At 42.8% G+C, this 27,581-nt stretch overlaps 3 protein-coding genes across 4 annotated transcripts in view; all 3 read right to left on the bottom strand.

Annotated features, from left to right (window-relative positions):
- Positions 1-3,940: 3,940 nt before the first annotated feature.
- On the bottom strand, positions 3,941-6,772 carry marchf2 (membrane-associated ring finger (C3HC4) 2; the record flags this gene model as incomplete). The annotated part of the gene is made up of 4 exons (XM_083671871.1): positions 3,941-5,134; positions 5,563-5,772; positions 6,183-6,378; positions 6,594-6,772. 4 exons carry the CDS (start codon positions 6,770-6,772, stop codon positions 4,976-4,978), a joined length of 744 nt encoding a protein of 247 aa, XP_083527997.1. The 3' UTR covers positions 3,941-4,975.
- A 1,913-nt stretch (positions 6,773-8,685) lies between these two features.
- LOC310805603 (ras-related protein Rab-11B) lies at positions 8,686-13,241 on the bottom strand. 2 transcript variants are annotated; one of them, XR_014554251.1, is made up of 6 exons: positions 13,125-13,241; positions 11,903-12,098; positions 11,392-11,585; positions 11,198-11,278; positions 9,930-11,080; positions 8,686-9,860 (listed from the first exon to the last, which is right to left on the bottom strand). XR_014554251.1 is itself a non-coding variant. In XM_083671359.1 (5 exons), exons 1-5 carry the CDS (start codon positions 13,162-13,164, stop codon positions 10,935-10,937), a joined length of 657 nt encoding a protein of 218 aa, XP_083527485.1. In that variant the 5' UTR covers positions 13,165-13,241; the 3' UTR covers positions 8,686-10,934. The 2 variants fall into 2 exon arrangements, 1 of the variants encoding a protein (XP_083527485.1); XM_083671359.1 differs by having other exon boundaries at positions 8,686-11,080.
- A 6,003-nt stretch (positions 13,242-19,244) lies between these two features.
- pip5k1ca (phosphatidylinositol-4-phosphate 5-kinase, type I, gamma a) overlaps positions 19,245-27,581 on the bottom strand; it is a 38,320-nt gene continuing 29,983 nt past the window's right edge. Inside the window, exon 17 of the mRNA XM_083670982.1 lies at positions 19,245-22,686. Coding sequence (XP_083527108.1) covers positions 22,684-22,686 — 3 coding nt within the window. The 3' untranslated portion in view covers positions 19,245-22,683. The remainder of the gene's footprint in view (positions 22,687-27,581) is intronic.

The raw sequence follows: 27,581 nt of genomic DNA on the forward strand, positions 1-27,581 counted from the left end.
ATTTGAGGGTGTCTATATTTTACCCAAATTGTAAATAACATTATACAGTATTTATTTGAAAGTGAGTAGTGATGATAATGAAGTGTGAATGTCTAAATGTAATGGGAGGCATGGGAGGCGCACACACACACACCAACACAAAGGGCTCATCAATGTTTATCCATACTGTAGCTTCATTTTTAATTTGCTTTGCACACTTTTCTTGGCTGATTTCAAGCACCAACATATTTTGGTGAAGACACCTTCCTTTTTCTCCACTGCACAACATAAACATTATAGTATTTCAAAACATATTAAGAGTGATAAAAAATCCTGTGCATGATGAGAGTAATTGAAAAACATAAATTACAAATGATACACATGAATATACAAAACAAAAACAGTGGTCAAATTAAATAGAGATTAAAACATTATCAAACAAAAGACAAGTCTACAAATCTGGTATGCTGTTCCTTTTACATAGGTCAATGTTGGAGTCCTTGTTTCAGTTGAAATTCAAAAACAAAATTCCAGGAACGTTTCTTAAAAATCCCTTTCTGAACTATGAGACTATACTTTATAATCAACAACCAAACAGTTTTTTCCACTATAATATTGTGAAAGTGTCGCATAGGATACATCAAACAAAATAATGAATGGTTCTTTGGAGCGAAAGACCTGTTTGAGTTAGGTATATAACACTGGATAAGAGGCGAGCCTGTCTGTCACCTACAGTGGGACCAGTGTTGCATATTGTAGACAACTTAGACTTACAGACTCACATAGCAAAAGAAATTCTATCATAGCCCTCTCAGCCTGCTTGAGTGAGTGAGTGAGTGAACTCCTATAGTCCTTCATATTATGAACTAACCTCTACTACATTATATTTCAGATTTCATTATGTATTGTTAAGGTTATAGGTAAGAATTGCATTGTAAAGTTATCAAATTGCACACTTGCTGTTACTACACCCTACATTGCAAAGTCTCCATAAGAGATTCTCAAACCCTTTCAGATGGAGGCACACCAATGAGACAGCAGCCCTGTCCAGAAACAAGTCCTAACCCCTACTCCCTAGACACTAAGGTAGATCTAAAAGGATCAGATGGGTATAAGCAAGATGGCTTAAATATCACCTAGCCTATCAGAGGGCAGGGTGGAATGTAAGCCATCTTGCTTATACCCATCCAAGCATGTCTGACTTGTCTACAGGAAGTGTATAGTATAAAGGAGATAGGGGTTATTTCTAGACAGGGCCAGCATGTGACAGGACAGTGGCCCAAGCTGACTATGCAGATAATAACTCTCTCCATGCTGAAAGATCCTCAACACTGCTCTTCCACCCCCACACACACACACACTCAGTCAGACACACACACACACACACGCGCGCGCGCGCACACACACAAATGAATGAAAATAACTTCATACTAAGCTCTAGTATTACTATCGCACTGCACAACTTTATCTACCCACAACATACAAATTATTTAAAGACAATAGGATTCATTTAGAGTGACGATCAACACTTTACAAAAGAAAGGAAAAGAAAACAGGATACTATTATCCATCTCTGTTGACACTTGACAGTTCCCGTGTCCTAGAATCAGAGGGGTCTCCCCATTAACAGTGAAAGGGGTCTCCTAAACAAGACTCCTCTGGACTTGGCTGACTAGTATCTACACTGCTCAAGTTCAGAGAATGACTTCCTTCCTATTGTGTGGACCAGGAGTGAACCATTTCAGGTTTAATCTAAATTCCTAATTTCTCGAGAGCACATTTTAAGGGTGCTAGCACAGATCACAGCACAGCGAGTGCCGGCCGCAGTCCAGTTCAGATTATAGAGAAGAAGAGCAGGCCTGCTGTAGTCCAGCCTACCGAGAGACAGTCCTAGAGAGACAGTCCTAGCCTCAGAACATGATGTAAGACAGCCACTCTCACTACAACCAGCAGCTCCTCAGCCGGCCTGGTCGCCTCAGATCTGTTAGTTATTATTTCTACAACTGCAGTTCTCATGCACAACGTGACAACGACAGTAAGGAATTAGCTCATAGCACAAAGAGCTCTGGTCTGGCCAGGCTGCATAGAACTAACGCTTCTCCAGCTGCATGGCTGTCCCACTGCGAGGCAAGCACCTCAGACAAACCTACACATAAAGCCTTCAAGTAATGAAGGGGTTGATTCTCCATTAACAGATCAACAGTCTAGAATCATAGATTAAAAGAGAGTTCTATAATATCCAGACCTAGGGGTTTTGGCTTCTGTGCACCACAGAGTTCATTTGCTATAAGACTTCCTTCAATGTTGACAGGTTTTAAGATTTAGGGTCAATACTTCTTACGTTCAACCAAGAAGGAATCCATGATGATTAACAAAATGCAAGTAAATAAGTACAAATTAAGAAAAGAAGGGGGGGGGGGGGGTTATAAATGGACCAAACAGTGTAGGGAAAACAAATGTACAAAACTCATAAAAAGATGAGCTATGCCTTAATCCAGGATAGAAGAAGTCCAACCATAAGCCCATAAATACTCTGCGGCTGGTGATAAAAACCCCAATGAAGTCAGTGTCACCTGTGTCCAGACCTACAAATTAGCGCTTGGTAAATGTTTTTGCATATCCCTCTACCACAGAGGACAACTCATGCAGTTGCATGCTGCAAATGCTGCACCAGACAGACACCTGATTTGACTATCAGGCAGGATGCAGACCTAGATTCTTCAGTCTGGTACAGTGCACATCAAAGAGAGAGAGGACTGCTGCTACAGAAAGTACACCAACGTACTCTATACTCTTGCTGCATGTGATCACTAGCTATTGTTACGTGGCTACACAAACAGATACACACAAATACAAAACACACACACAAACACACACACACACACACACACACACACACACACACACACACGCACACGCACTATAAGAGTATTTGACTGCACTCTCATCGGGGAACAATGTACACATGATTTCCTGTAGTTTGAAATTAATATTTCTTGCACTACTATAATATTGTCCTAGAAAGGTAAGCCTTACATTGCATCAACCACAAAAGTTCACATTGTATGTTTGTGGAATCTTTTCCATAAAGGGTATCGTTATCATTGTTTGTGCCCTGTTTTGATCTACACACTAGATTAACTCACTCTATCTTTCTGCTGGCATCTAGTATGAGAGACCTCCCCATAATGCAGAGGGAGAGGACAGCACTCTAAACACTAGAACAATGGGAGGAGTTGTCAATATGTTCATTTGATAAAAAAAAAAAAAAAAAAAAAAAAAAAAAACTTTTACAATCCCCCACAAGTAAAAAAAGCAATTCTTTCTTTACAGTGCATGCATGCACAACTGTGCGTGTTGGTGGTAGTCCCTTCACATACCGTGAGGAGGACCAGCATCCACAGTGTTGGTGGTAGTCCCTTCACATACCGTGAGGAGGACCAGCATCCACAGTGTTGGTGGTAGTCCCTTCACATACCGTGAGGAGGACCAGCATCCACAGTGTTGGTGGTAGTCCCTTCACATACCGTGAGGAGGACCAGCATCCACAGTGTTGGTGGTAGTCCCTTCACATACCGTGAGGAGGACCAGCATCCACAGTGTTGGTGGTAGTCCCTTCACATACCGTGAGGAGGACCAGCATCCACAGTGTTGGTGGTAGTCCCTTCACATACCGTGAGGAGGACCAGCATCCACAGTGTTGGTGGTAGTCCCTTCACATACCGTGAGGAGGACCAGCATCCACAGTGTTGGTGGTAGTCCCTTCACATACCGTGAGGAGGACCAGCATCCACAGTGTTGGTGGTAGTCCCTTCACATACCGTGAGGAGGACCAGCATCCACAGTGTTGGTGGTAGTCCCTTCACATACCGTGAGGAGGACCAGCATCCACAGTGTTGGTGGTAGTCCCTTCACATACCGTGAGGAGGACCAGCATCCACAGTGTTGGTGGTAGTCCCTTCACATACCGTGAGGAGGACCAGCATCCACAGTGTTGGTGGTAGTCCCTTCACATACCGTGAGGAGGACCAGCATCCACAGTGTTGGTGGTAGTCCCTTCACATACCGTGAGGAGGACCAGCATCCACAGTGTTGGTGGTAGTCCCTTCACATACCGTGAGGAGGACCAGCATCCACACTGTTTTATTGCACAATTTCCAGCTTTACCAAAGCCATCACTGCTCACACTAGGAGGAGGGGGAGGGGGAGGGGGAGGGGGAGGGGGAGGGGGAGAAAGAGCGGTCGTAATGAAGTTAATTGATAATGGGCGTCAACTGGCATTGCGTAAAAACGTCACGAGCATCTTTTAATCCCCTAGTCTAACAGGCTCTGGCTGGTGAAGAGGAATCAAAGCTTTGAGCTTCTCATTTCTATTCAGTGGTTCTGAATGAACGTCGTACTTCAGATCAGCGTTTTAACGATCAATGCTACACTTTCTAGTGGGCTGTGGAGGACCGAGAGGACGAGGGGTGGAGAGAAGGAGAAGTGGAGTAACAGTCAACTAAAGGCTTGAGGGTTTGGTCTTCAGCTTCTGCAGCCAACAGTCTCCACTCAGCCTTTGTCCATCTGTCCCGTCCCTGGCCAGTCTGGTTGCAGTGCCCAGCGGAAACCTGTCCATCTCAACCAACCTTTACTACACAACCTAAAAACACGCCGTACTGAACACTAAGAGGCTAGAGGGCCTTGCTTCTTCTCACTAGCCCCCTAACTTACACTGGTTTCTTTTAACAGGCCACTAACTTAGACACCTTAAGAGGACCTTAAGAGGATCATCACTCACACGACTAAATTAAAAAAAGACAGACGGAAGGAGCATGAAGTGCTAACACACGCAGGTAAAAAGGACTTAAATAGAACAATTACGAAAGGAAAACAAAACAAAAAAAAGCGTCCACAAGTGCTTTGTCTCTGCTTGGAGACGTGGTTGAGTGGAAAACCCCCCAGCACACCAATAACACCTTCTTCTTCTAATAACCACACCTTCCTTCCTTTGACCTCATACTATGCTCTCATCTGCCGTCTTCTTCATCAGCTTAGTGGAGAGCAAGGAATGCTGGGTAGAATGAGCCCCCTTGGCATCAGGAATGAGCAGGCGTACTTTCTGATTGGTTCGTCTCCACTCAGAGTACAGCTGACAGTGGTAGCGGAATGACACCTGTAGAGGGGAGGGGGGAGGGGAATGTTGGTGTTATTCCGAAAGATCTGAAGACAAAGTGAAATTGCTTTGCATACACATTAGGACTGGTTAATAGAGTTCATTTCTGGGCAAAAAGACACTATTGGGCATAAGACTCAGCAATCAACTTGAATTGAGTAAAGACTCATAAAAAACATACAATCATTCATGAAATCACGTGGGACACAGCAGCTACAGTCTTTTCAAGAAAATACATTCCTGCGTTTGGTAATGCCACTGGGTATATTATTCAAAGGGTGTTCAATGCAAGTGGCAACTTTCCCGTAAACATGATTTGGCTATGGGGTGTCTAGTCAGTCACATGGTGTCTCCTAGGGTGGTAACACAGTGCCTATGATCCTAGCCCAAGCCTGAGGTGCACAGGTTGTGATGTTGGGAGTGTTTACCAGAGTCCAGAGAACGTAGATGGTAAAGAGGGCGATGGTGAGGGCGATGAGCCCCACAGCCTCCAGTCTGCTCTTGAGCTGCAGGTGGTCCTGGGCGCCGCGCAGGCACAGCCAACCAGAGATGGCCGCCAGCGGCGTGATGAAAAAGAAACACACCATGTCACAGAACAACGTGCGCTTCTCGTTACGAGGGCCGGGGTCCCGCAGCCACTGTGGAGGGAGGGGGAAGGGGGGAGAGAGACAGAGAAAGAGAGACAGAGCGAAAGAGAGAGATCGAGAGAGAGAGATACTAACAGTTACTAAGAATGAACGCCTGCACACACTGTTCACTAATGAGGACGAAAATGGGGAAGTGTCTTCTTCTTCTGTATTTCATTTTCCACACAAAGCTACAAATGTTATATATATTACACCACACTGGGGGTCGGTCTATGTGGTTACATCAGACATCTTGTGAGATTATAAGCAAGCAAGCTGAAAAAAAAAAAAAAGAAAGTGACACATGCATGCACTGTAAGCAACAAGTCTCTCTCTCTCTCTCTCTCTCTCTCTCTCAAACACAAAAACACAAGGCAGGCAGAGAGGAGTGCAGACAAGGCAAAGGCATTGACCTTTGTTACCTCTGTGAGGGGCCGGGGCCTGCGCTCGATGGTGAACTCTGTGTGGCACAGCTCACAGTAGCTGGTGTTGGAGGAGGACAGCCACTTCTCCAGGCAGCTCTTATGCACCGTACCCAGGGTGCCAGTGCAGTCACAGGGGGACAGGAGCCCCTCACCGTTACCCCCCTCGTGGCAGATCCTGCAGATTGGCCCATCGCTACAAGAGAAACAATACAGGGGTGTAGACTGAGCAGGGGGCTGATGATGATTACTAGTCAACATTACTAATTCGACAGGATGTTGGATATCACTGAATATTTCACACACTTAACAGCAATTACTGGTAAATGCAGAAGTGTGAGAGTGAGACATGCCTTTTCTACACAGACAGACAGACACACACACACGCACACAGTACAGTAGATAGATTACCTCTGTGTGCACAGGGGTTTGATGACGGTGGACAGCAGCCGTCCGTCTTTGGCAGTGACCTGGGTGACATACTGAGCCTGCCGGTTGTCAGATTCATCCACGGTTTTCGACAGAGCAGCGTTGCCAGCAGCACAATCGCACAGAGAGCCCGGGAGGTGGCAACACTCCCCTGTCGTCATGGTTACACCGTCCAGGGGGGGGGGGGGTCAGGGGTGAAAGGTGAAGGGGGGGAAAGAGGGGAGCAGACTCCGCTCCCACAGGTCAGAGCAGTTAGGCCCAACAGCTGGAGAGAGAAGGGATGGAGAGACTGAGTTGATAAATCCTGTATGAAAACAATATGAAATGATTTCTTAGCTTTCCACACCCTACATATTGCCCTATTTCACTGCTAAATTTCATACTTCTTGAGTAAATTGGAATGGCTGAGCAAGCACTTCCTATGTGTTGAAATTCAAGAGAACAAGGCTAGACCGCAAAAAAACATTGCCACATAGGGAGAGCAGTCATCTCAAGTCAGTAGGAAAAAAGTAAAAATGAAAATGGAAAATTATTTAAGTATTAAAAATTATTTGAGTGTGAGAATTGGTTGGGAAAGAAACTGACTGAGACTGAAACAAACTGTGGGTGCCCACTTGTCAAAATACATCCTATTTCTGAGAACAACTCAAACAGTCAATGATGAGCAGTGCACCAGTGGACTGGTAAACAGCTGTCTGGATAGATATCCCCTTATCAAGATACAACTCAGACACAGAATTATTCTCGCCTGCTGCTTATGTATCTCTTACTCTAATGAATACACTTACTTCATGAAATGAGAGCTTCTCACAAATATCCTGTTTGACACATGTCCTTGACAAATATCAGGAACAGCTATGACAAAACATTGTATTCCCTTTGTAGTCTACCTCTCATACACAATAGAGATTGAGTGTAGACAGCATGAAACCATTAACTAGAATGATGTCGAGACATACTAGCATAGGCTAGGTCTACTCACAAAAGATACAGTACTGTATGTCAGGAGGCAGTACCAATTGTAACCAGGATTTTAAGCAGGTGTTAGCATATATGTTCATAGATTATCTGGTATTAGGCATCTCTCTTGGTGATGATGAACGTGATACTAGAAGCAATCACAAAGAAAAACCTTCAAACTGTCGAGCTTTATGATAACTGACACAGCTGGTCAGCTCCTTCATATCAGCCAGCTGTGTTCATCTTGTAAGGCAAACTGTATCCGCCGTGGCTAAGTATAGCTAACGTTTGGGAACGTTTTTTTTTTTTTACATTAAAATGATCACTGCTTATAGCTTAATTGAATATGTCCACATCTGGATTGTTGTATCTAGCTAGAAAACGGATGCCAGACGGGGCTAGCTAGCTACCCGTAGCTATCTAAATTAGCCAGACTGCTGCCAGCATCAAGCTATTTTGCTAGCTAGCCCGATAGAAGCGGAACGGAAGTGAAAATAAACAATTTACTTACAGCGTCCCTTCTTCTGTTTTCATTTTTACCAGGTCACGTGTGGGGTGAATCGAAACAAAATCGGAAACAGTTGATAACAGTTGATTTATTTCCAGCTAGCTGGTTGTGCTAGTTCGCATTTTCCTGCTGTCCTCAGCTGACAGACGACAACAGCAGTACAGCCCCCTGCCTGCTTCCTCTGCCACCCACGGTGCCTGTGCTTCCGCTAGTTTACCCAGCAAGCTGCCGATATTCCGACGCTGAGAAAATCCAACGCCAAATCAAGACAGATGTGGGTCACTGTTTCAAAATATCAGACATTTCTCTTCGGTCAAGAAGAAAGCTGAAATATCAGTTTATTGTGGACAATAAGCATACTGACTGCTAATTCCCCACTTAACTAAAATGTACACTGTTGCAGTGCACATAATAACAACTTTTGAGAAAATCAGGCCTACTATAGTAGTAGTGATAGTAGTATACTATGTCTATGAAAACATTCAACTGGAATCAGTTGATACTGATACTACTGTATGAAATTGATACGGTATAACATATATACAAGGACTAATAGATGAGACTAAATAAATCATATTCAGATAATCAGACAGTATTGTTTTTATCCCACTATCATGGAAGAAAAGGGTCTTTATTTGTAAAATGTAAATGAACACAGGCAAGCAAACATTTTGTTTGGCAACGTATTTATCCACATGTTAATCAGCCATGCACAAATTAAGTGACTTACATATTTACATAGTGGATTGCACGTAAAAAAACAAAACATGAAAATCGTTCAATGTGGGAATATATGATAAAATATAGCTATTCAATTGTGCATTAGAGAAATCCTTCATTAAGTATGGCAGGCTAATCAAAACATTGGTGTGAAGAGCATCAACTATTTCCTGAATAGTTTCTCTAGAGTAAAAGGAGAAAAAGTAAGTATCAGGCAGAGATTACTATAGTTTAAAGCTAATCAGTCAAATAGTGAAAGAAAAAAAAATGAAAAAGGGAAGATTCACATTCAGACATCTTCTCCCAAGTTGTAATGTGCCACAGCCTCATGGTAGCCTATCTGTAGATGAGGAGCAAACAAAATTCCTGTGGCTGTGAGATTGTACAATAAGTACTGTCTTCTCCAACATGTTGACCTGTGTCAGTGTACTATATATTGCATAAGTCTTGCATTTCATTTTAATATGCTAAAATACATGACATATTTTTGCATCTCAAGGTAATGCAAAGGGATAAGGAAAACCCAGCGTAATGTCAAAACAAACAATAAAGTTGTAAACCGGTCTGAAATTGTAGTTCAGATAATAGTGTGTCCTAACACTGTAAGTTTCTTATCATCAGATGATATAACAGGGTTTATACACAGTTCAGTTTGGGGACATTGTACATCATCCCAAAATTCAATGATCACGAGATGACTTTGTAGCATTCAAATCATATTTCTGCATGCATTACAATGAACAACAGCTTTTACTCAAAAGCTATTCTGAGAGAAGAGCTCTTGATGCTCAAAGAAGATCTGTCTGCCAACCGGTCGTATGGATTTGGTTTATTTCCATTTCAATGTTTCTTGATGAAAAGGCTGATTTACAGATGTGTTGTTGATTTCAAACTCGGACATGTGACAAGAAATGACGTACATGTGCAACACTCCAAAAAGGCATTTCTACCAAAAAGGGGAGACATAAGGCATTTTAGCCAACCACACAGAACAGAAGCAACATTTTTCTTAAATTCCACCGACAACTAAATTTAAGATGCTTACATGGTTGGACAAGAGACTGAAAAGAGAACAGCACCCTCCACCCTAGACTTTGAGTGTTAATAGCCTTCCTCTTTCCTCAAGTGACCAGCTAGAGCATTGTGATGTCAAGAGTCATTCTAAATTAGTTGTTGGTTTTACGTGGCGAAATCCATTGAAATGATTGGCAGGACACACTCTGCATACAGTATCCACTTCTGTTTTCCATTGCAGTCAGACTGTGGGATGAGCTCAAAATGTGAACAAACTACAGAGGGAGAACCCAGTCAATAAACTGCAGCTAGCAACAGTACATCATAGCAGATGACAACTGGAAAAGGCCCAATCTTGACAAATGTGCCTGTCTGAGAGAATTGCTTTACGGTTAACATGAGATGGCCTAAGCATTGAAAATGATTGCAGCGCTCCTTTGGTATCTCTGTGGACCCGGCTTAACACTTTAAAAACACTTGTCTATATCAGCCCAAGTCAGACACTACTCGGAGTCCCCGTTCTTGCTTATTTCGTTCCACACTCAGCATAGGGACAAAAGGAAAGCAAAGAGGCAACCAGAAACTTGGGACTAATGCTGAATTCCTATTCGGCCCCTAGCCCAAACTCCCTGGCCACTCCTTTAGATCTGTGAGTATTGGATGGGTATAAGCAAAATAGATTATCAATGGGCAAGTTGGAGTAATCACCATGATGCTTTTCTATCCCATCCTTTCAGATCAGCAGGAGTGACCAGGGGGGGGTTGTACCTAGGGTCCGATTTAGAATTCAGCATTTCTGATCCCTCACCATTCCTTCCACAGGACTGGGTCACATGATCAGAGCCCAAATAGTCAAAGAAAAAAAAAAATCCTTATCACTTGGTAGAAGATCTATGTTCTGAGGTTGAGAGAAGATAGTATACAATCAACAAACAAACGTATTGGAAAAGGAATGTTATCTAGAAAGTCTGGGCTTCTAGGTGACTTCTTCTAAACACACAGAGGTATAGAGACACCAGCACAACACTCAAGGAGTAAAGCAGAGATGAAGAGTGAGAGGCGGGGTGGGGGTGAAGAAGGAGGGAGGGGGGGGGGGGGGAGTTGGGGGGGAGTGTTGAGAGTCACAGGTTTTGGCAACACTGCAATTTGCTGCCTCTCTGCCCATCAGTGGTGGGGGGGACACTGATGTCCACTACATTGTTGCCTGGAGATTCGTCATGTGCAGATCTGTCAGCTATCTGCTTCTGTGATACGATTCGGTAGATTTCTGTTGGAAAAAAAGGGTTAGGAAGCATCGGTCACTGATCATTACAAATGTACAAATATCAATAGCTTCCTTAACACTCCTATTTTACTAAGTGTGTTTTACTAAGGCTTGTCCTACCTGTTAGGATGTTCTTGAATGCCTCTTCTACATTTGTGGAGTCCAGGGCAGATGTTTCAATAAACGACAGAGTATTCTTCTCTAAGAGAGAGAAGAAGAACAGGGGTTTAGAGTTGAGACAAACAGGGGTGTCTATGTGAACATGTCTGTACCCAGAGTGCACTGCTGTCTCCTGCAGTGCTGCGTGTGTTTACCTGCGAAGGCGCGAGCCTCGTCTGTGGGCACTGCCCTGAGGTGGCGCAGGTCACTTTTGTTGCCCACTTGCATGATGACGATGTTGTTATCAGCATGATCCCGCAGCTCCTTTAGCCAGCGCTCCACATTTTCATAGGTCAGATGCTTGGCGATGTCATACACTAAGAGAGCCCCCACCGCCCCCCGGTAGTACCTGTGGTAGGGTAGAGCATGGAGAACACAAGGTCAGAAGGACAAAGGGGCGAATTTTCATCCCTGTTCAAAGTACTGTTTCATGGTGACTCCATACTGTGGCCTTATGTCCCAATGGGTACATGAGTAAAGTGAGTATTACTCACCCGTTAATTTATCAGTGTTTACTACAGGCCTAGTATCTAATTCTCATCACTATTATTTTGCATGGGTATGTAGCTAGAGTATTCCAGTAGTTCATAGACATGCACATGGCTGTCCCTCTCCTCCGTAGTTCCCCTCCTCTCCGGTCACACACCCCCCTCCCCTCCCACTCACGCTGAGGTGATGGCTCTGTAGCGCTCCTGTCCAGCTGTATCCCAGATCTGGGCCTTTATCGTCTTGCCGTCCACTTGGATGCTGCGGGTGGCAAATTCCACTCCAATGGTGCTCTTGCTCTCCAGGTTGAACTCATTCCGTGTGAAACGGGACAGCAGGTTACTCTTCCCAACACCTGAGTCTCCGATCAGCACAACTGGAAACAAAACACACATACCAAAACACACGGACAGCATTAGATCTACCTTGAGTCAGCTGCTATTTCACAATCAGTGGAAAAGATGAGTTGACAGCAGTGACTACACACACAGGCTACACTTGTACAGTGTGAGTCATTGTAACTGATTTAGGCATAGACTCATCATTGAGGTTGTTGTTGGATTACTAATCACCTTATCAGTTAGTAAACCACTATGTTGAAGGACATAACTACTGATAGTACAACTTCAGAGGAAAATGATGCAGATCGTAGTGATGCCTAGACAGGGTCATCTGCATGAGTGAGAGAGTGAAGATTGTTGGTGACATTTATCTAGGTCACAGAGATAATGGGTTTCACATATCATACACATCTTCTCCTTACAGTTTGGATCCCTCTTCAGTCGGCATCAGTAAACAAACAGCTACAAGACGTGAACATGTCAAGTTGACAGCCACAAGTTTGCACACAGTCAAAAGAAATAGCCAACGTTTCTAGCCATGTAATTCCTTCAATTGTCAGACAAAGAAATAACATCATGGTTTTTTTATAGGGGTTTGGCAATTCAGTGGCCAGGCTAGCAACATAATCGAGTTAAAGGATACACACCAAAGAAAGTGCTAGGCTATCTGAGTGAGACTGAGGTTTAGCTGGGAGTCAAGCTAACATTAGCTAGGTCGCTAGAATTTCCAAGCTGATACATGCTAGCTAGATCAATAGCACTGTTAGCTAGCATTATGAAGTAGATTTAACAATTAACACACGTACGCAAACTAGCCTGAATTGAATTATTTTAAATCACAATATTGGCTTAATGTAACAACCTGTCGAAATTGTAAAGAGAAGAAGCCTTTTGTTTTGGGCCGCAAATGAACAGATCGGTAGCTTGTTAGCTGGCAGGCTAACATAGCGGGTTAGTAGTACGGGGAACGCTTAGGACTTCCCCTCCTCAGTCTGAACTTCAACTGTTGAGAGAATAAGCAGACGATGCCTTCACATTTGCACATGTAGAGCCATTCTTACCTTTGAATAGATAATCGTATTCGTCATCTCGGGTTCCCATTTTGCCGATTTTCTACTTTATGAAAGTATTTTTGGACAACCAGAGCAGCTCCTGTCACAGTCCGGTGGCAGGAAAACAGTCTCCCGAGGGAATACGCACGTGAGCTGAGGGACACTAGCTTCGACCAATTAGAAGCGACTCTTTTAAAGTGATAGATAACTTGACAAATAATACCCTTCTCTTTGAAACACTGACCAATAGGCATATTAATAGGGTGTAGTTTTTGTCAGAAAAACTGTGCAGCCCCATAAAAATGTGGATTGAGCAATTTCCCTAGTGCATAAATTAATGTTGTTGTTGGATGAACTATACATCGTTGAAAAAGTAGCAGAAACACCACTAGAGCCAATTATTTATTTTATGTGAAATCGTTCAAATTATCATGACAATGGACATATTGTTAGTCATTTTTTAAATTATGACTTTCGTATTATACTTTTAATTCTAAGGCTGCAGTGATTCTTGCTGTTGTTGGTCCTACGACAGCCGGAGCGCACCCCTGACATTCTTCTGGAAATCAACTACATAGGGAAATAAACACATAAACTAGAGTTACACATTCACTCCAGTGAAGACTTTGATTATAATCCAACACTATTACCAAATAGCATGCTGCCGCACAAAAGCCAGGACAATGAGGGGAATAAACACTGGCCTACTTCAGACATTTAACAACAAAATACCTCAAAGAAGGGAAACAAAACAAACAATAAGACGTGAGGGCTTTCCAGTTGGATCTGACTACACCCACATTACACGTTAATGGAGCGTGTAATTCACAAAATATGCCTTTCTGTAATTCAATTGTCTCTTATATTTCAGTGGATCCATCTGTCTCGAAAATGACCTATTTAGTTTCGACTGGTATGTGGTATGTGATATTAACGGGTGGGGAAAACTGTCTACAAAGAGGTCAATGGACTTATCCCATCATCATTATATGCCAGGGTTGAGGAACTCAACTTGAGTTAAAGACCATTGCAAATCCAAAAGTGAATGGGATGAATTTCATTTCAATGTAATAATCGGACATTGCCCATTACTTTCTATAGGCCTGTCCCTAGACACTCAATGCACTTCTTGAATTGACTGAATTGAAATGGCATTGACCCAAACCCTGGTATAGTATATCAAGGTATAAGACTCCTAGCTGTTTACCCGACTGGAGCTTCTTTAGTCTTTTTTGGACTGTTAGTAAATGCTGCACGCATTCAGAATCCTTCAGTCCACGGTAAGAGTTGGACTTCTTCTCATGGCCTAAATACTGACTGTGGAGAAATATGACAGAAAGGTACAGTTTACGAGTATCAAAATATTCAAAACTATAGCAAAGGCCTTAAAAAGCCCACAACAACCTTTTAGCTGGTAGTTACAGACTTAAATTGCCGTCCACTCTTCCTGGGCACAAACCGTCAAGTTAAGTAGAAAAAGAAAAAAATGAGACATCTGGGCTAAATGATGATACTGGTGCCGAAATGCTGATGATTACCCATGGGGATATGGAGAGGAGGGCCTGATGGAGTGGGTCCTCTGGGGCAGCGTGGCAACGAGGGAGGAGGGCGATGTTCCACTTCTCCATACTGCTGCTGGTGATGCTGCTGCTGCTCTATATTGGTGTCTCTCGCCTCCTGCTTCCTTCAACAGCAGGTGATGACTTTGCATAGAATTTAAACTGTCCACCTGCAGATACAGGAACACACAGCCAGCCAACCATAGAGGTCTATTTTCAAGTACAGTCATAAAGCAATGATGATACCGATGTTTTCAGCCGTTTGTGAAACCCAAATTGTGTTTTCTCATAAAATTAGTTTAGTTTAGTGGAAACAGTTTCAAGTAATAATTGTATATCCATAACATCTGAGAGTGAAATACTGTTTTGGTCATCAGTTATGTATAATTCAAAATAATAATAATACAAGTAAGATACATTTAGGTCTTGATGATTTTGGGTTGAGTCACACCAGTTTCTCTGCCTTTTTCTCCCATTCCTTGCTCTTGTCCAAAACCTCCACCCAGTCCTGCCTCCTCTGCTGCTCTCTCCCACCATCGTTCTCCAGTACTGAGTGCAGGCTGGTCCTCAGGTTCACAAACTCTTCCTTCAGACCACTCTTGCTGAGAGAGAAGTGCTGCTGCCCCTTCTCCTGACCACAGGCTTGGCTGCATCTCAGCAGATCTGCCTGTAGGAGGCGTTGTACCTCTGCCAAATCCTTCTGTCGCTTCCTGAGGCTGTCCAGAGCAAACTCCCTGTCCTCAGTTTGTATTCTCAGCTTCTGCCTGCAAATGTGGGGATCAGGGAAATTAGTGAGGGTTCACACACAATGTGTTCCAGTCTGAATGTAATCTAGTCATGCAATGTATTATTGTCCACTTTAAGATAATGTCAAGTATTGGCTTGTGTGCTTCTAATGTCACAAGCGTAAAATCTAACTTTTTTCAATAAAGCGTGTGTGTGTGTGTGTGTGTGTGTGTGTGTGTGTGTGTGTGTGTGTGTGTGTTTGCTTGCATTTGTTACCTGAGGTCCTTGATAGTGTTTTGCAGCTCTTTCTCATATTTGACAGATCTCTCTAGCTCCTTGCTTGCATTTGACTGTTCCTCCAGTAGTTTACTGTTTAGGGCAACAACTAACAAAGGGAACATAAAACCCCAACATTATACAATGAAACAAAAAAACATCACATGGCCTGATATGATTATCAATATAAATATACATTTGATTAATATGAATATCAGTATGAACATGGACAATAACTTTCACATTGATGAGGCCAGGTTAACCCTCACCCTGGCACAGAAGTTCTTGCTCTGCTGCAGCACCTTTCTTCACAGCTATGTGCAATTTCTGTTGAAGCTGTCCAACCTCCTTTACGTGCCCGGACTCCGTCCTGTCCAGGGCGTCCTGCAAAATCTCCACCTTCGCCCTTTCACTGTGCAGACCTGTCTGCATGTCCTGCATGGTGCTCTGGTGCTTCTCCTCCGAAGCCCTGAGAGTCTGCATCAAACTCTGGATCCTCTCCCCCTGCTCCCCTTTGCATTGCTCCAGGGACTGCTGCTGGGCCTTGGACGCCCTGAACCGGCTCTCACTGGCCCACAGGGCCTCCTGTAAGGACTGGGTTTTCTCCTCTGAAGATCTGAGAGCCTCCTTTAGAATTTTAGCCTTCTCATCTGTGGCCCTCAGACGTTGCTGCATGGACTGGGTCTTTTCCTCAGAGGAGCTGAGGCTGCACTGCAGGGACTGGGCCTTTTCCTCCGCGGCCCAGTGGTTCTGTTGGAGGGAGAGGACCTTCTCCTCTGAGGTCTTCAGACTCTGCTGCAGCAGCGAAGCCTCTTGCTCGGAGGAGCTGAGGGCCTGCTGCAGGGATTTCACCTTCTCCTCAGATGCCCAGTGGTTATGCTGATGGAATTGGACCTTATTTTCAAAATTGCTGAGGTTCTGCCTGAGGGCTTGTATGTTTTTCTCGGAGGAGGCCAGGTTCTGTTCCAGGGTCTGGTTCCTCTCCTGGGAGACCTGGAGGTCGTGCTGCAGACCCTGGGCTCTCTTCTCAGACTCCTCCACATCCTGTTGCATGGACGTGAGCCTCATGTCGGACACACGGAGGGTTTTCTGTAGGCCCTGGGTCTTGTCATTAAAGCCCATCAGAGTGTGCTGCAGGGACAGAAGTTGTCCCTCATATTCCTTGAGTTTCTGTTCCTGCGAATGCAACTTGTCTTCGGACAGCTTCAGATTCTGCTGTAGCGAGAGCCTGGAGCCCTTGCTCTCTTGCTCAGCAGAGTGGAGGGATAGATGGAGACCTTTAACCACAGTCTGGTGTCTGCATTGGGCATCTCTGAGCTCCATCTTCAGGGCATCGTTCTCAGAGAGTAGGCAGGTTCGGTCGGAGGAGATCAGGTAGCGCTGCAGCTCATCCTTCAGTCAAACACAGCAGACAGTGAGCACAGAATAGAGAATAGCTGGTCCACTAAACATTTTTCTCATGCCCCAAAAAACATACTGGACATTGGCCATATATTGGTCATCATATAATGATGATGAATGATGACAACCCTAGTCAAGAGGGAGAATTCATCTAGTGCACCTACCATGTTTTTGCTAAAGCCTAACTTCAAGACAAACTCTTGGAGGGTGGGGCAATGAAGGAGAATGTGTCTTTGAAGCTCGTCCTTCCTATGACAGCTATCCCCCACTCCCTTATAACCGACCACCACTTTATGTGCATCTGCATGTATTTTCTCCAAAAGAGGCTGAGGACATTAAGTGACAAAAAAGGGTTTGTTTTCTTCTCATCATTTTGACGAAGTGGTTCTTCTATAGATCCATAGATCACAGTTAGAGTCACAAATAACAATTGAAAGCCCAAAGATAAAAATGTGAAATGTACAGTGTATAGCAGTTCCACTACTGTATATCCTACCTTTACTTTGGATTGGAGGAGGTCCTCTAGCGCCCCCCCTTCCATGTTTGATAATAATTTTGAATTTTCTATCTCAGTATAAAGTTGTGTAAACATTAGGCCTACACTAGGTGTATCTAGAAAATAAAAGAGTGAATAAGTGAATTATAACTTTAATTTTAATTTTAATTAAGTAAAGAATACATGCAGTTAAAACAGTCTGCTTTTCAAAATCAAGGCTATGTCAGTCTTACCACTGGGTGGACTGCCTTCATCACTGAGAACTCCAGATGCAGGAGTTGAGCATCTACTGTTTCCTGCATTGGACATTTTGTCTCCAAGACCCTGGAACCAATCAGATATCCAAGTAGGGTTTATAGGCTGTAGGCTATGCAAAAACATTGACATTTACTAAAGTCTAGAAAAGACACAAAACAGACCTTGCTAGGATCTTCCCATTTGGGCATTGTGTAATCTCCATTGTCCATCATCATGTCAATGATTAGTGAGCAACTCTCCCTTGAGCTACCAGAATAACAAGACAACTCTAAACGGCATCCATAAACTTATGATACATTAGGCCTACATTCATTTGTAACACTATCAAAGACAACACCCATTGATTCGTACGAATGCTAAAATATCAGGACTTTCAAAATGTATCGTTAAACCGATCTCCAAGGAAACCTGACGTCATTTATTCGACCATTCCGTGATGACAGATTCGTTCTTATGCCAGCTTCCCGCTCCCGAGACGGTCTTTGCTAGAACTCACCTGCATGATCGAGGTACTTGATATATAACAATATAACGAAGCTGTAACTATGCACAATACGCTTTTTTAAAACAAGGTTACAAAGTGCGACTATAACAAGAGAAAAGATAATAGAAATACATAAGCATGAGTGCAATTCCAAACAGAAAGAAAGCAACATTTAAATAATAAATAATGTAGAATAATAGAGATTCAGACAAGTCAACAACATTACAAAATAATACGTATACATCCAGATAAATTAGCAACAATTGAATGTAAGTTTATAGAAATAGGTTTTTACGATAAACGTAAAGAGGACACAGAGTTTTCAGAGATGGCCCGGTCACCATTCATGGCGTTAAACGGTCTGCAAGGAGTGTAAGGAGGCACAAATTGGTTTGATGTGTTCTCCTCTCTTCTTACTTCTTGTTAAAGGCCTCGCTGCTGGATTCTGCACTGTCTGCACGAGTTGCAATAAGAATAATGAAACGCAAGGATAACTTTCTCCGAGAAAAAATACCTTTTTTTGGAAATATTTCTTATAAAATATAATAAAAAATACCCCTACATTTCTCGCAACAACTTTGACAGTAGTAGTCAAGACAACCTAGATTGTTAAGAATAACATAAGTGGAGTTAGGAGGGCCAAATAAAACTATCTCTGATTTGTTTTCGTGTAGTTGGAGATGTAGTTATGATTTTCATGTGTGGCACTGTATAATAATCAATCTACTTGACTGACTGACTTAAAAAAGGCACACACAAATCAAGCACAGTACAATAAAGTTTTTTCCCCTCCAGAACACTAAAACAGCAGAGACACAGAGAGAATTCCCTGCTTGCAAACATGAGCTATATATTCTGAAAATTCACAGAGACAGGACTTTGGAAGCATATGGACAAATACAATAGTTCATAGACATAGAACTGCTTTATTTTGTATTCATTCTGATCGTAAGAGTCCAAACACACCCACACACACACCCACACCCACACACAGCCATCTATTTATACTCATATATAAATAGATGAATATACACAGATATACATAAATACATATTTCTGATATGCATATTCATATTAAATCATGCTTTGTCTCTGTAAAGGACTCTCCCTAAGTGAGGGCACACGGCGATTTGAAAACACAGACACAAACACAGCTAAACTGTCGGAAGAATCCCTACTGATTTGCATGTACAGTAAAACTGACAACTCTTCAGTCACGGATATCATACAGCTGAGATTTATACACCATAAATACAGTGCCTTCGGAAAGTGTTCAGACCCCTTCACTTTTTCCACATTTTGTTGTGTTATAGGCTCAATTTAAAATGGATTAAATTAAAAGAATTTGCCATCAATCCACACACAATACCCCAGAATGACAAAGCAAAAACAGGTTTTTAGAAATGTCAGTAAATTTATTAAAATTGAAATACAGAAATACCTCATGTACATAAGTATTCAGACCCTTTGCTATGACACTTAAAATTAGAAAAAATGCAAAAATGTCATTGACAAATCACTCAATAAGTTGAATTGAGTCCATCTTAATGCAAGGATAATAGTTTTGGAAGTCATGTAATTTTGGAATTAATATCTTTGTTTTTATAGGGTCTCTAATTTGCATAGAAATCAATTGCACTCTGTGTGGATCATGTCATTACAAACTGAGCAAATGGAGAGGAACAAAGCTGCTCAGGAATGCGACCCTGAGGCCTGGAGAGACTTACAAAAATGTACAAAGTTGAATGGTCACTCTACACAATTGGTCTATAACCAAGTGGCCAAAAAGAATCCCTTAATGGAAAATAGTCTATCTCATATCCATAATTGTGTTTGCAATAATGAATTCAAGTGATACAGCAAAGAAAGTGGCTGGAAATGTGTTTATTTGGTTTTACTACAAAGCATTAAGTTTGGTGCAAATCCAGCACATGCAATGCAGTTTCTGCACCATCTCTCCTGTGAAGAATAGTGGTAGCCAGTTATGGGTATGTTTGTCACTGGCAGGGACTGGAGCGTTTGGATCAAGAGAAAATTGGAGCGTCAGGATCAAGAGAAAATTATGAAATTTGCTGAGTTGGTAGTGACATCCAAAGCTACACAGTGTGTTATTGATTCCTATGCAAATCAGAGACCCTATATAAACAAAGATATTAATTCCAAAATGACATGAACTATTATCCTTGCATTAAGATGGAGTCAATTCAACTTATTGAGTGATTTCTTGATGACATTTTTGCATTTTAGCTCATTTTAAGAGTGTCATAGCAAAAGGTCTGAATACTTATGTACATGAGGTATTTCTGTATTTAAATTTTAATAAATTGACTGAAATTTAAAAAAAAAACGGGTTTCCGCTTTGTCATTCTGGGGTATTGCGTGTGGATTGATGGCAAATTCTTTTAATTTAATCCATTTTAAATTGAGTCTATAACACAACAAAATGTGGAAAAAGTAAAAGGGGTTTGAATACTTTCCAAAGGCACTGTATACCTGCATCTTATTGACGCATTGAATAATATGGTACAGTAAATAATGTCCATTGTAATAATTTCTTGCCAGCAGCAAAAAATAAAATCAAATAAAAATAATATTCTCCAATTCAAATGGAAAATATATTTATATATCTTTATATATGTATTTATAATTCTATGTACACATTTTCAGGAGACACAACTATAGAAAGAAAATAAATACAACAGCACTACAAGGGAAAAAAATAAAAATTATGAATTTCAAATTTCTTGATAAGGCAATTAAAATTAACTTAAAAACAATGCTATACAAATATTGCTGCTATGGTCTCTTGATGTCATTAACAACAGCAACTGATTACAACTGGCCACTGCACATTATGATAGAATGATCATTATTTTACAATGTCTGACACTGACACCCACATCCCTCACACACAAACATAGAAACACACCAACAAACTTGTAAAAAGCAGCGAAGCGTGAAACAAAAAAAGAGTAATAAAAACATTTTAAAACATAACTCATATCCTACTTGAGTCCTACGATGTCATTCACAGAAAGACTGATAACTGTAACACCTAATCCTATGATGATTGTGATAACTGCACTTTCACACTTGCACCGGTAAACAGAGTGCTGTCTAAAAGAAGCCTGAAATCCCTCTGTGATTAGAATTCTAATGTGAAAACCAAATGTTGATGTGATATTGTGGGTTATTTGGCCTCTGTAACTGCATCAGTCTTCGTGTCCTCTTCTCCAGCTCTAACATTCAGTTAATTTACCTCACATTTCTGTGCCAACTGCTATGTCTCATAATAAACATACATTTGATTGACTAAAATAACTGACTATATCGTTGTACTCAGATGGACGTTCTAGACCTACAATCAGAACAAACTGTCAAGAGGTTGTAATGATTATTGAATCTGATCATAAGTGCCGATGTTCCACGACAGAAATGTTGATCGTTTTCATGATACTCAATGAATAATTATTCTGAGAGAATATTTGCATTCCTCCAAAAGCAGGGTGATCCTGGAGTACATTGTCATGTTGTAAGATATTGTAATGACCGATGTCTCAACCTTGTTAGTGTTGCACGTATACAGTAAAACAACCTAGTTTGAGGCAATAACCGACACAAGGGTTGTGTTCTGTATGGGAAATGTAGTAATACTGTGACCGAAATTACATAATAAATACACAACGTAAAAACAAACCAGTAAAATCAGATATACAGTAGTATGCTACAGAAATATTAAAACATAAATTCATGTCTGACACATGGTATACAGATGTTTCAGCATATGGAAAAAAAAACTGTTCCCTCAAATGGTGACGTACCATTCAACATCACCTTGATGATCATCTTGAAAAGCAATATAAAGACCGAGGCTAAAGCTACTTTTTAAGCACACAGCATAACAAAAAATATGTTCACAGTATTACAAATGGCTGAAAAAAAGTGCCCAAATAAAAAAAAGTACAAAAAACATAAAGCACACAATATAAATTAACATTAAACATGATATGAATTTCTCTACCAATGGGAATGTGAGGGGTGGCAGGGATGCCTCTGCTCTGATAGGGCAAACTGGACTACAGCCACATTTGGGTATAGTCATTTGGGTCCCTGTTGTTCAGCCTAGTTCATTGTTTTGGTTTTGATGAAAGAAGAGAATGGATATCATATCACCACGGTGATCATGGGACGTAGAGGATTTCCTCCTCCAGTATTCAGTCTTTTTTTTTGTTTGTTTTTGTATTCATGAATAAAATACAGATTTGGATTTGGACTGAAATCCTTCTGCCACTCTTGAGGCCTGGGGATCAGATCAGCATGATGGGTCCTCTTCTCCACAGAATCATCTTCCACTGTCCACTAGTGTGTTTACTGTTGGTAGAGAGGGGGAGGGAGGGAGGGAGGGGGAGAAAGAGAGAGAGAGAGAGAGAGAGAGAGAGAGTGTAAGAGAGTATGTTATAAATCCTCTTTTATTATTTCATGTGTCAAGCTAAATCTACTCATTCTCCCACAACACTGTATAACTGAACACTTCAACAATTCATAAACCAGCAAGAGTAGACATACACATTGGAATACAGTTGATACAAATCTGAGAAAAAGAAGAGACCGGTTCCCCCCAAAAGATTGCTCAACCAACTCTGTTAAAACACCCTGGCCAAAGATAGCTCTGAGGGCAAAACAGGGTCATTCAATGTTCCATACAAGATTAGAGAGGAATGGCTTTAATCATCAAATTTGTCATGCCTTCAATTCAATCCTTTGAGACTAGAAGGAATGATTTCTCATCAGCCCCCCCCCCCCCAATGAATTATGGCTGCTAACATTCTGAAGCCATGATGATTGCCTTGGTAACAAGAACATTCATATTAAACAAACATTCACAAATCATGTGATTTGATACCCTGAAAGTACAAAGCCAGTTACCAAGCCATCAGTAATCTAATGTTTGCGCCGAGGGATCAGAATGGTTTAGAGAAGATTATGAAAATGATACTTTCAGGATTTTAATTACATTATCAACAAATGAAAACTCAGACACTCTGAAGTTTCACAGAGGAGCCATACAAATCAAACCTGATATTCAAGGTCCATACTTGCCATCATTCAGCTCACCAACTCCATCTACTAATCACTGACATGCTGCCCAGATGAGAAACAGGCCAACGCTAATCTGTGTGGGCGTGGGAGTCTGATCATGGTGATGCATGACGCGGAGGAGACATGTGTGAAACCCCATGCAGGCAGAACGAAGGTCGGGGCAGTGGAACATTACTGAGCAGCATGCTGTTGGGGTTTATGGAAAGGGGGCACGGCACCAAATGGTCATACTGTTGGCAGTCACTGGGTATGGAGGTCAGGTCGGGCCCCCACACACACACACACACACACACACACACACACACACACACACACACACACACACACACACACACACACACACACACACACACTGTATGGGTTATTCTCACTTACTGTCTCGCTCTCCCCATTCCCGTCTCCATCCGGCAAGGTCTTAGACTCACTGCCGTAGTGTAGAGGGGAATACACCCAGGTCCTGTCATCTTGAGGCTGCACATACGTGACGACCACAGCAGAGGGTGCCAGAGAGACAGATTGGACGCACACAGAGAAGCAGAGGCAGGCAAGAGAGAGAGAGAGAGAGAGAGACAGGACAAGACAAGACAAGACAAGGCAGGAAAAGAAAATTAGAAATGTTGCAAGGAGAAAATGCTGGGATAGACAGTGAGAGCTTGAAATATAGATTATCCGTAAGCATGTGAAAATGAAACCATAGTTAGAAATAGAAATGTTAGTCCTTTCCTGATACCTTTTACAATGCTCAAGTGCAGTAAATATTCTTTGAATGCCACTTGGTGTGGCCTCATCTAACGAACGCTACTTCTATGCAACTGCCTTTTCTATTGGCACCCTGTCGCTCCTTGTCATGGATGAATAAAAAGCAAGCTAAATTAGACAGACACACAATCTATGAGCATCAGCCAGAGAACAGGGGTGGGGGTGGGGGTGGGGGGTGGGGGTGGGGGTCGGTGTGGGTGTGGGTGTGGATGTAGGAGGAAAGCCAGGCTGCCAGGATGACTGCCAAAAGCTAAAAGGGCATCTTCAGCCAAAGCAGAACGCCTGTCTGTCACGATAGAGAGGAGTGCTCGATGCATTACGTGCATGCATTAAGCCACTGCATCACTGCATTTTTAACCCTGTCAGTCAGAGACTCCATGCAGCTCTGCCTCCATGACACCGTGTAAGGGTCCCACGGTGGTGCCGTCCCTTTAAGAAAGAGCCCCCCCAGGGTGGTACTGGCCCTTTAAGAGAGCAGCAGCTGCAACACACTGCCAGTGACGAAGGCGGAGGCACTGAGGTTTGACGTCACACACACACACACACGCACACACGCGCACACACACACACACACACACACACACACACACACACACACACGCACGCTCACAGTGCGAGAGCTGACACACCACCCACAGAGAGAGAGGGACCACTCAGGTGGAGCGATAGAGAAGGAGAGAGTAAGGGGAAGGAAGATGGGCAATGAGAGTAAAGAAGAGACAGATGGCTTCTAATGAAAAACAAAGTCCCCTCCTTATTAACACCACCTCTCCTTTCTTCCCCCTCTTCCTTGCCCCATCTCTCCCCCTCTCTCTCTCTCTCTACAGGGAATGTATTCTCCAGTCTGGCATGTCTTTTATAATTCAACATGAAGGTTCACCCAAAGCGGAGGATGTGGTGAATTAATAACTTGAACTATGATATGATACACAAGAAGAGCTTGTAATGACGCACGGCCTTTTAATGAAATCGGAAATGACATGTCATTAAAATGACTCAGGATGTATATGAAATAATGAGGTGATGATAACCAGAGTACAGCATTGTCCTGGGTCAGGTCACATGGTCAGGATGTGTTGCCATGTGTTTGTGTGAGATCTTGTATCACTATAGGTGCAGCACTACCACACAAGCAACCAGTCTGGGGGACGAAGCACTGTCAACATAGACATAGACCAGAACACTATTTCCATCTACTGTATGTAAAACAAGTGATACCTGTCTAGACGAAGCAGCAGAACCTGTCTACTGATAGGAGCACTGACTAAGCAGCTACAATCACAGGCCAATTCACTCCACTGACTTACACTGCAGTTGGACCGGAGCCTCCCCCTCCGTAGGACGGGAGAGAACACCCAGGTTCTCCCATCCGCTAACTGAGGCAACGGATGGGGAGGAGAGAGAGAGAGAGAGAGACAAAGAGAGACAAAGAGAGACAGAGAGAGACAAAGAGAGATGGAGAGAGAGCGAGAAAGAGAGAGAGAGAGACGGAGAGAGAGAGAGAGAGAGAGAGAGAGAGACAAAGAGAGACGGAGAGAGAGACTAAGAGAGACAAAGAGAGACGGAGAGAGAAAGAGAGAGACAAGGAGAGAGGGAGAGAGAGAGGAGAGAAAGACAAAGACAGAGATAGAGAGAGACGGAGAGAGAGTGATGGAAAGAGAAGGGGAATACAAAAAAGAAAATGGGAAGTGAATCCGTGATGACGAATGGATTTACAGGTCTAGTGCTCTCCTCCCTCATCCCTCTCTCCCCTCCATCACTCACCATGTACAACCTCAATCACGGCTTACTGACATTAATCAGAAAAGAGGAGGAATGGGATAGAGAGAGAGAGAGAGAGAGAGAGAGAGAGAGAGAGAGAGAGAGGGTGGGGTGGTAACTGCTGATACCGGATGAATAATTCAGACGATGGCCACTCACACCGTCTTGTGAAGTGGAACTCTCATCCATCTCTCCAGCGCCTGGGCTGACTGCAACAATCACTCCAGCTCTGCAGCAGCAGCAGCTCTCCCCGGGCTCAGAGCTGCACTCAGCAGCACGCTCTCTCAGGACAGGAACAATACCACTGTTGCGATTGGTAAAGTTGTCTCATCTCCATTCAATCAAAAAATTCCCCAAAGACACTCTGTGTGTATTTGCTGTGTCGTCATATTGATAGACCGGGCGTTGTCGTCCATGCCCATAGAATGCTACTGTACAACAATCATAATATATATATATATATATATATATATATATATATATATATATATATATATATGCCATTTAGCTGATGCTTTTATCCAAAGCGACTTTTCAGTATACAATTCAGTATATATGGTCCCAGCAGGAATCAAACCCACAACCTAAGCGTTGTTAGCGCCATGCTCTACCAACTGAGCCATAGAGGACATAAAGCACAAAAAGCACAACCCTAAAAATGAATAAATGAGGTTGCCTGAGGACAATGATGAGTGTTGAGCAATACAGTGTTGAGCTATACAGCTCTTACCTGTGTCCCTCCTCTCCTCTACTCTCGCACTGTGAGCGTGTGTGTGTGTGTGTGTGCGTCTCTCCCCTTGTCTCTCGTGTCTCTCAATCTCTCCCCCTCTCTCTCTCTCTTTCTCCTGTCTCTCCTGTCTCTCCAGTGTGTAAGGAGAGCCCCAGATTAGAGACCAGAGCAGGGCAGGGCAGGGCAGGGCAGCTGAGATGACCATCAGACAGCTGAGAGCCCCTGACCTGCTGACTCTCTGAGCCTTCCAGGCTGCTCCATGGGGTGTTTGATAGCAGGAATGACACACTCCGCTGGCCAGAGCAGAGGGAGCCAGGGGAGACTGCACTATCTAGCCCTCCTATCACCACCTGATACATTCATGCATGGCTCTGGCCCTAGTCTGAAGACCAGCTTTGACTACAAAAACAGTCAGTCCCAGCTGAAAACCAAGTCCTTGGCTATCATTTTGTTTTTAAGGAGGACAAGGGCAAATCCATGCAAATTAGAAGGCACACACCATAGACATATAAGAACATTGAGGATTTCATATATGTGGCACACATACCAGCAAAGAGGATGTGTGGTTAGAACAAAGGAGTGAAGAACTTGACAGTCTCTTTAACTTTGTAACTTTACCATCTGCTGATCATGTCACAGTTAGAAGTACAGATCCATGAGTCTGGCAGGGGAGGCTGGTGGAGGTAGAAATCGGAGGACAGGCTCAAAGTAATTTAAAACATAAACAGAACGCAATCAGGAATGGTACCATTCCAAATTCTGCCTCCAGCAGCCTCCCCCGGAGTCTGGGCTCCCTATGTTGGGCTACCTCCTACCTCCTACCTCCTACATTGAATATCACCAGTAGACAGCAGAAGAGAATTGAAGGAGGATGGTGGACTGACCCTCTGAGAACACTCCAACCCACACTTAACAC

Source organism: Argentina silus (genome assembly GCF_951799395.1).
Source record: "Argentina silus genome assembly, chromosome: 6".
Classification (NCBI taxonomy): domain Eukaryota; kingdom Metazoa; phylum Chordata; class Actinopteri; order Argentiniformes; family Argentinidae; genus Argentina; species Argentina silus.

Bases quoted from the DNA above. Each gene is read 5' to 3' on its own strand.
- LOC310805603 (XM_083671359.1), bottom strand. From the start codon at position 13,164: ATGGGAACCCGAGATGACGAATACGATTATCTATTCAAAG. The intron at 11,279-11,391 runs GTAAACACACGC...TCTCTCTCTTAG, and splicing joins CGAGGCTCGCGCCTTCGCAG to AGAAGAATACTCTGTCGTTT. The intron at 11,081-11,197 runs GTAGGACAAGCC...TTTTTCCAACAG, and splicing joins ATTCAAGAACATCCTAACAG to AAATCTACCGAATCGTATCA.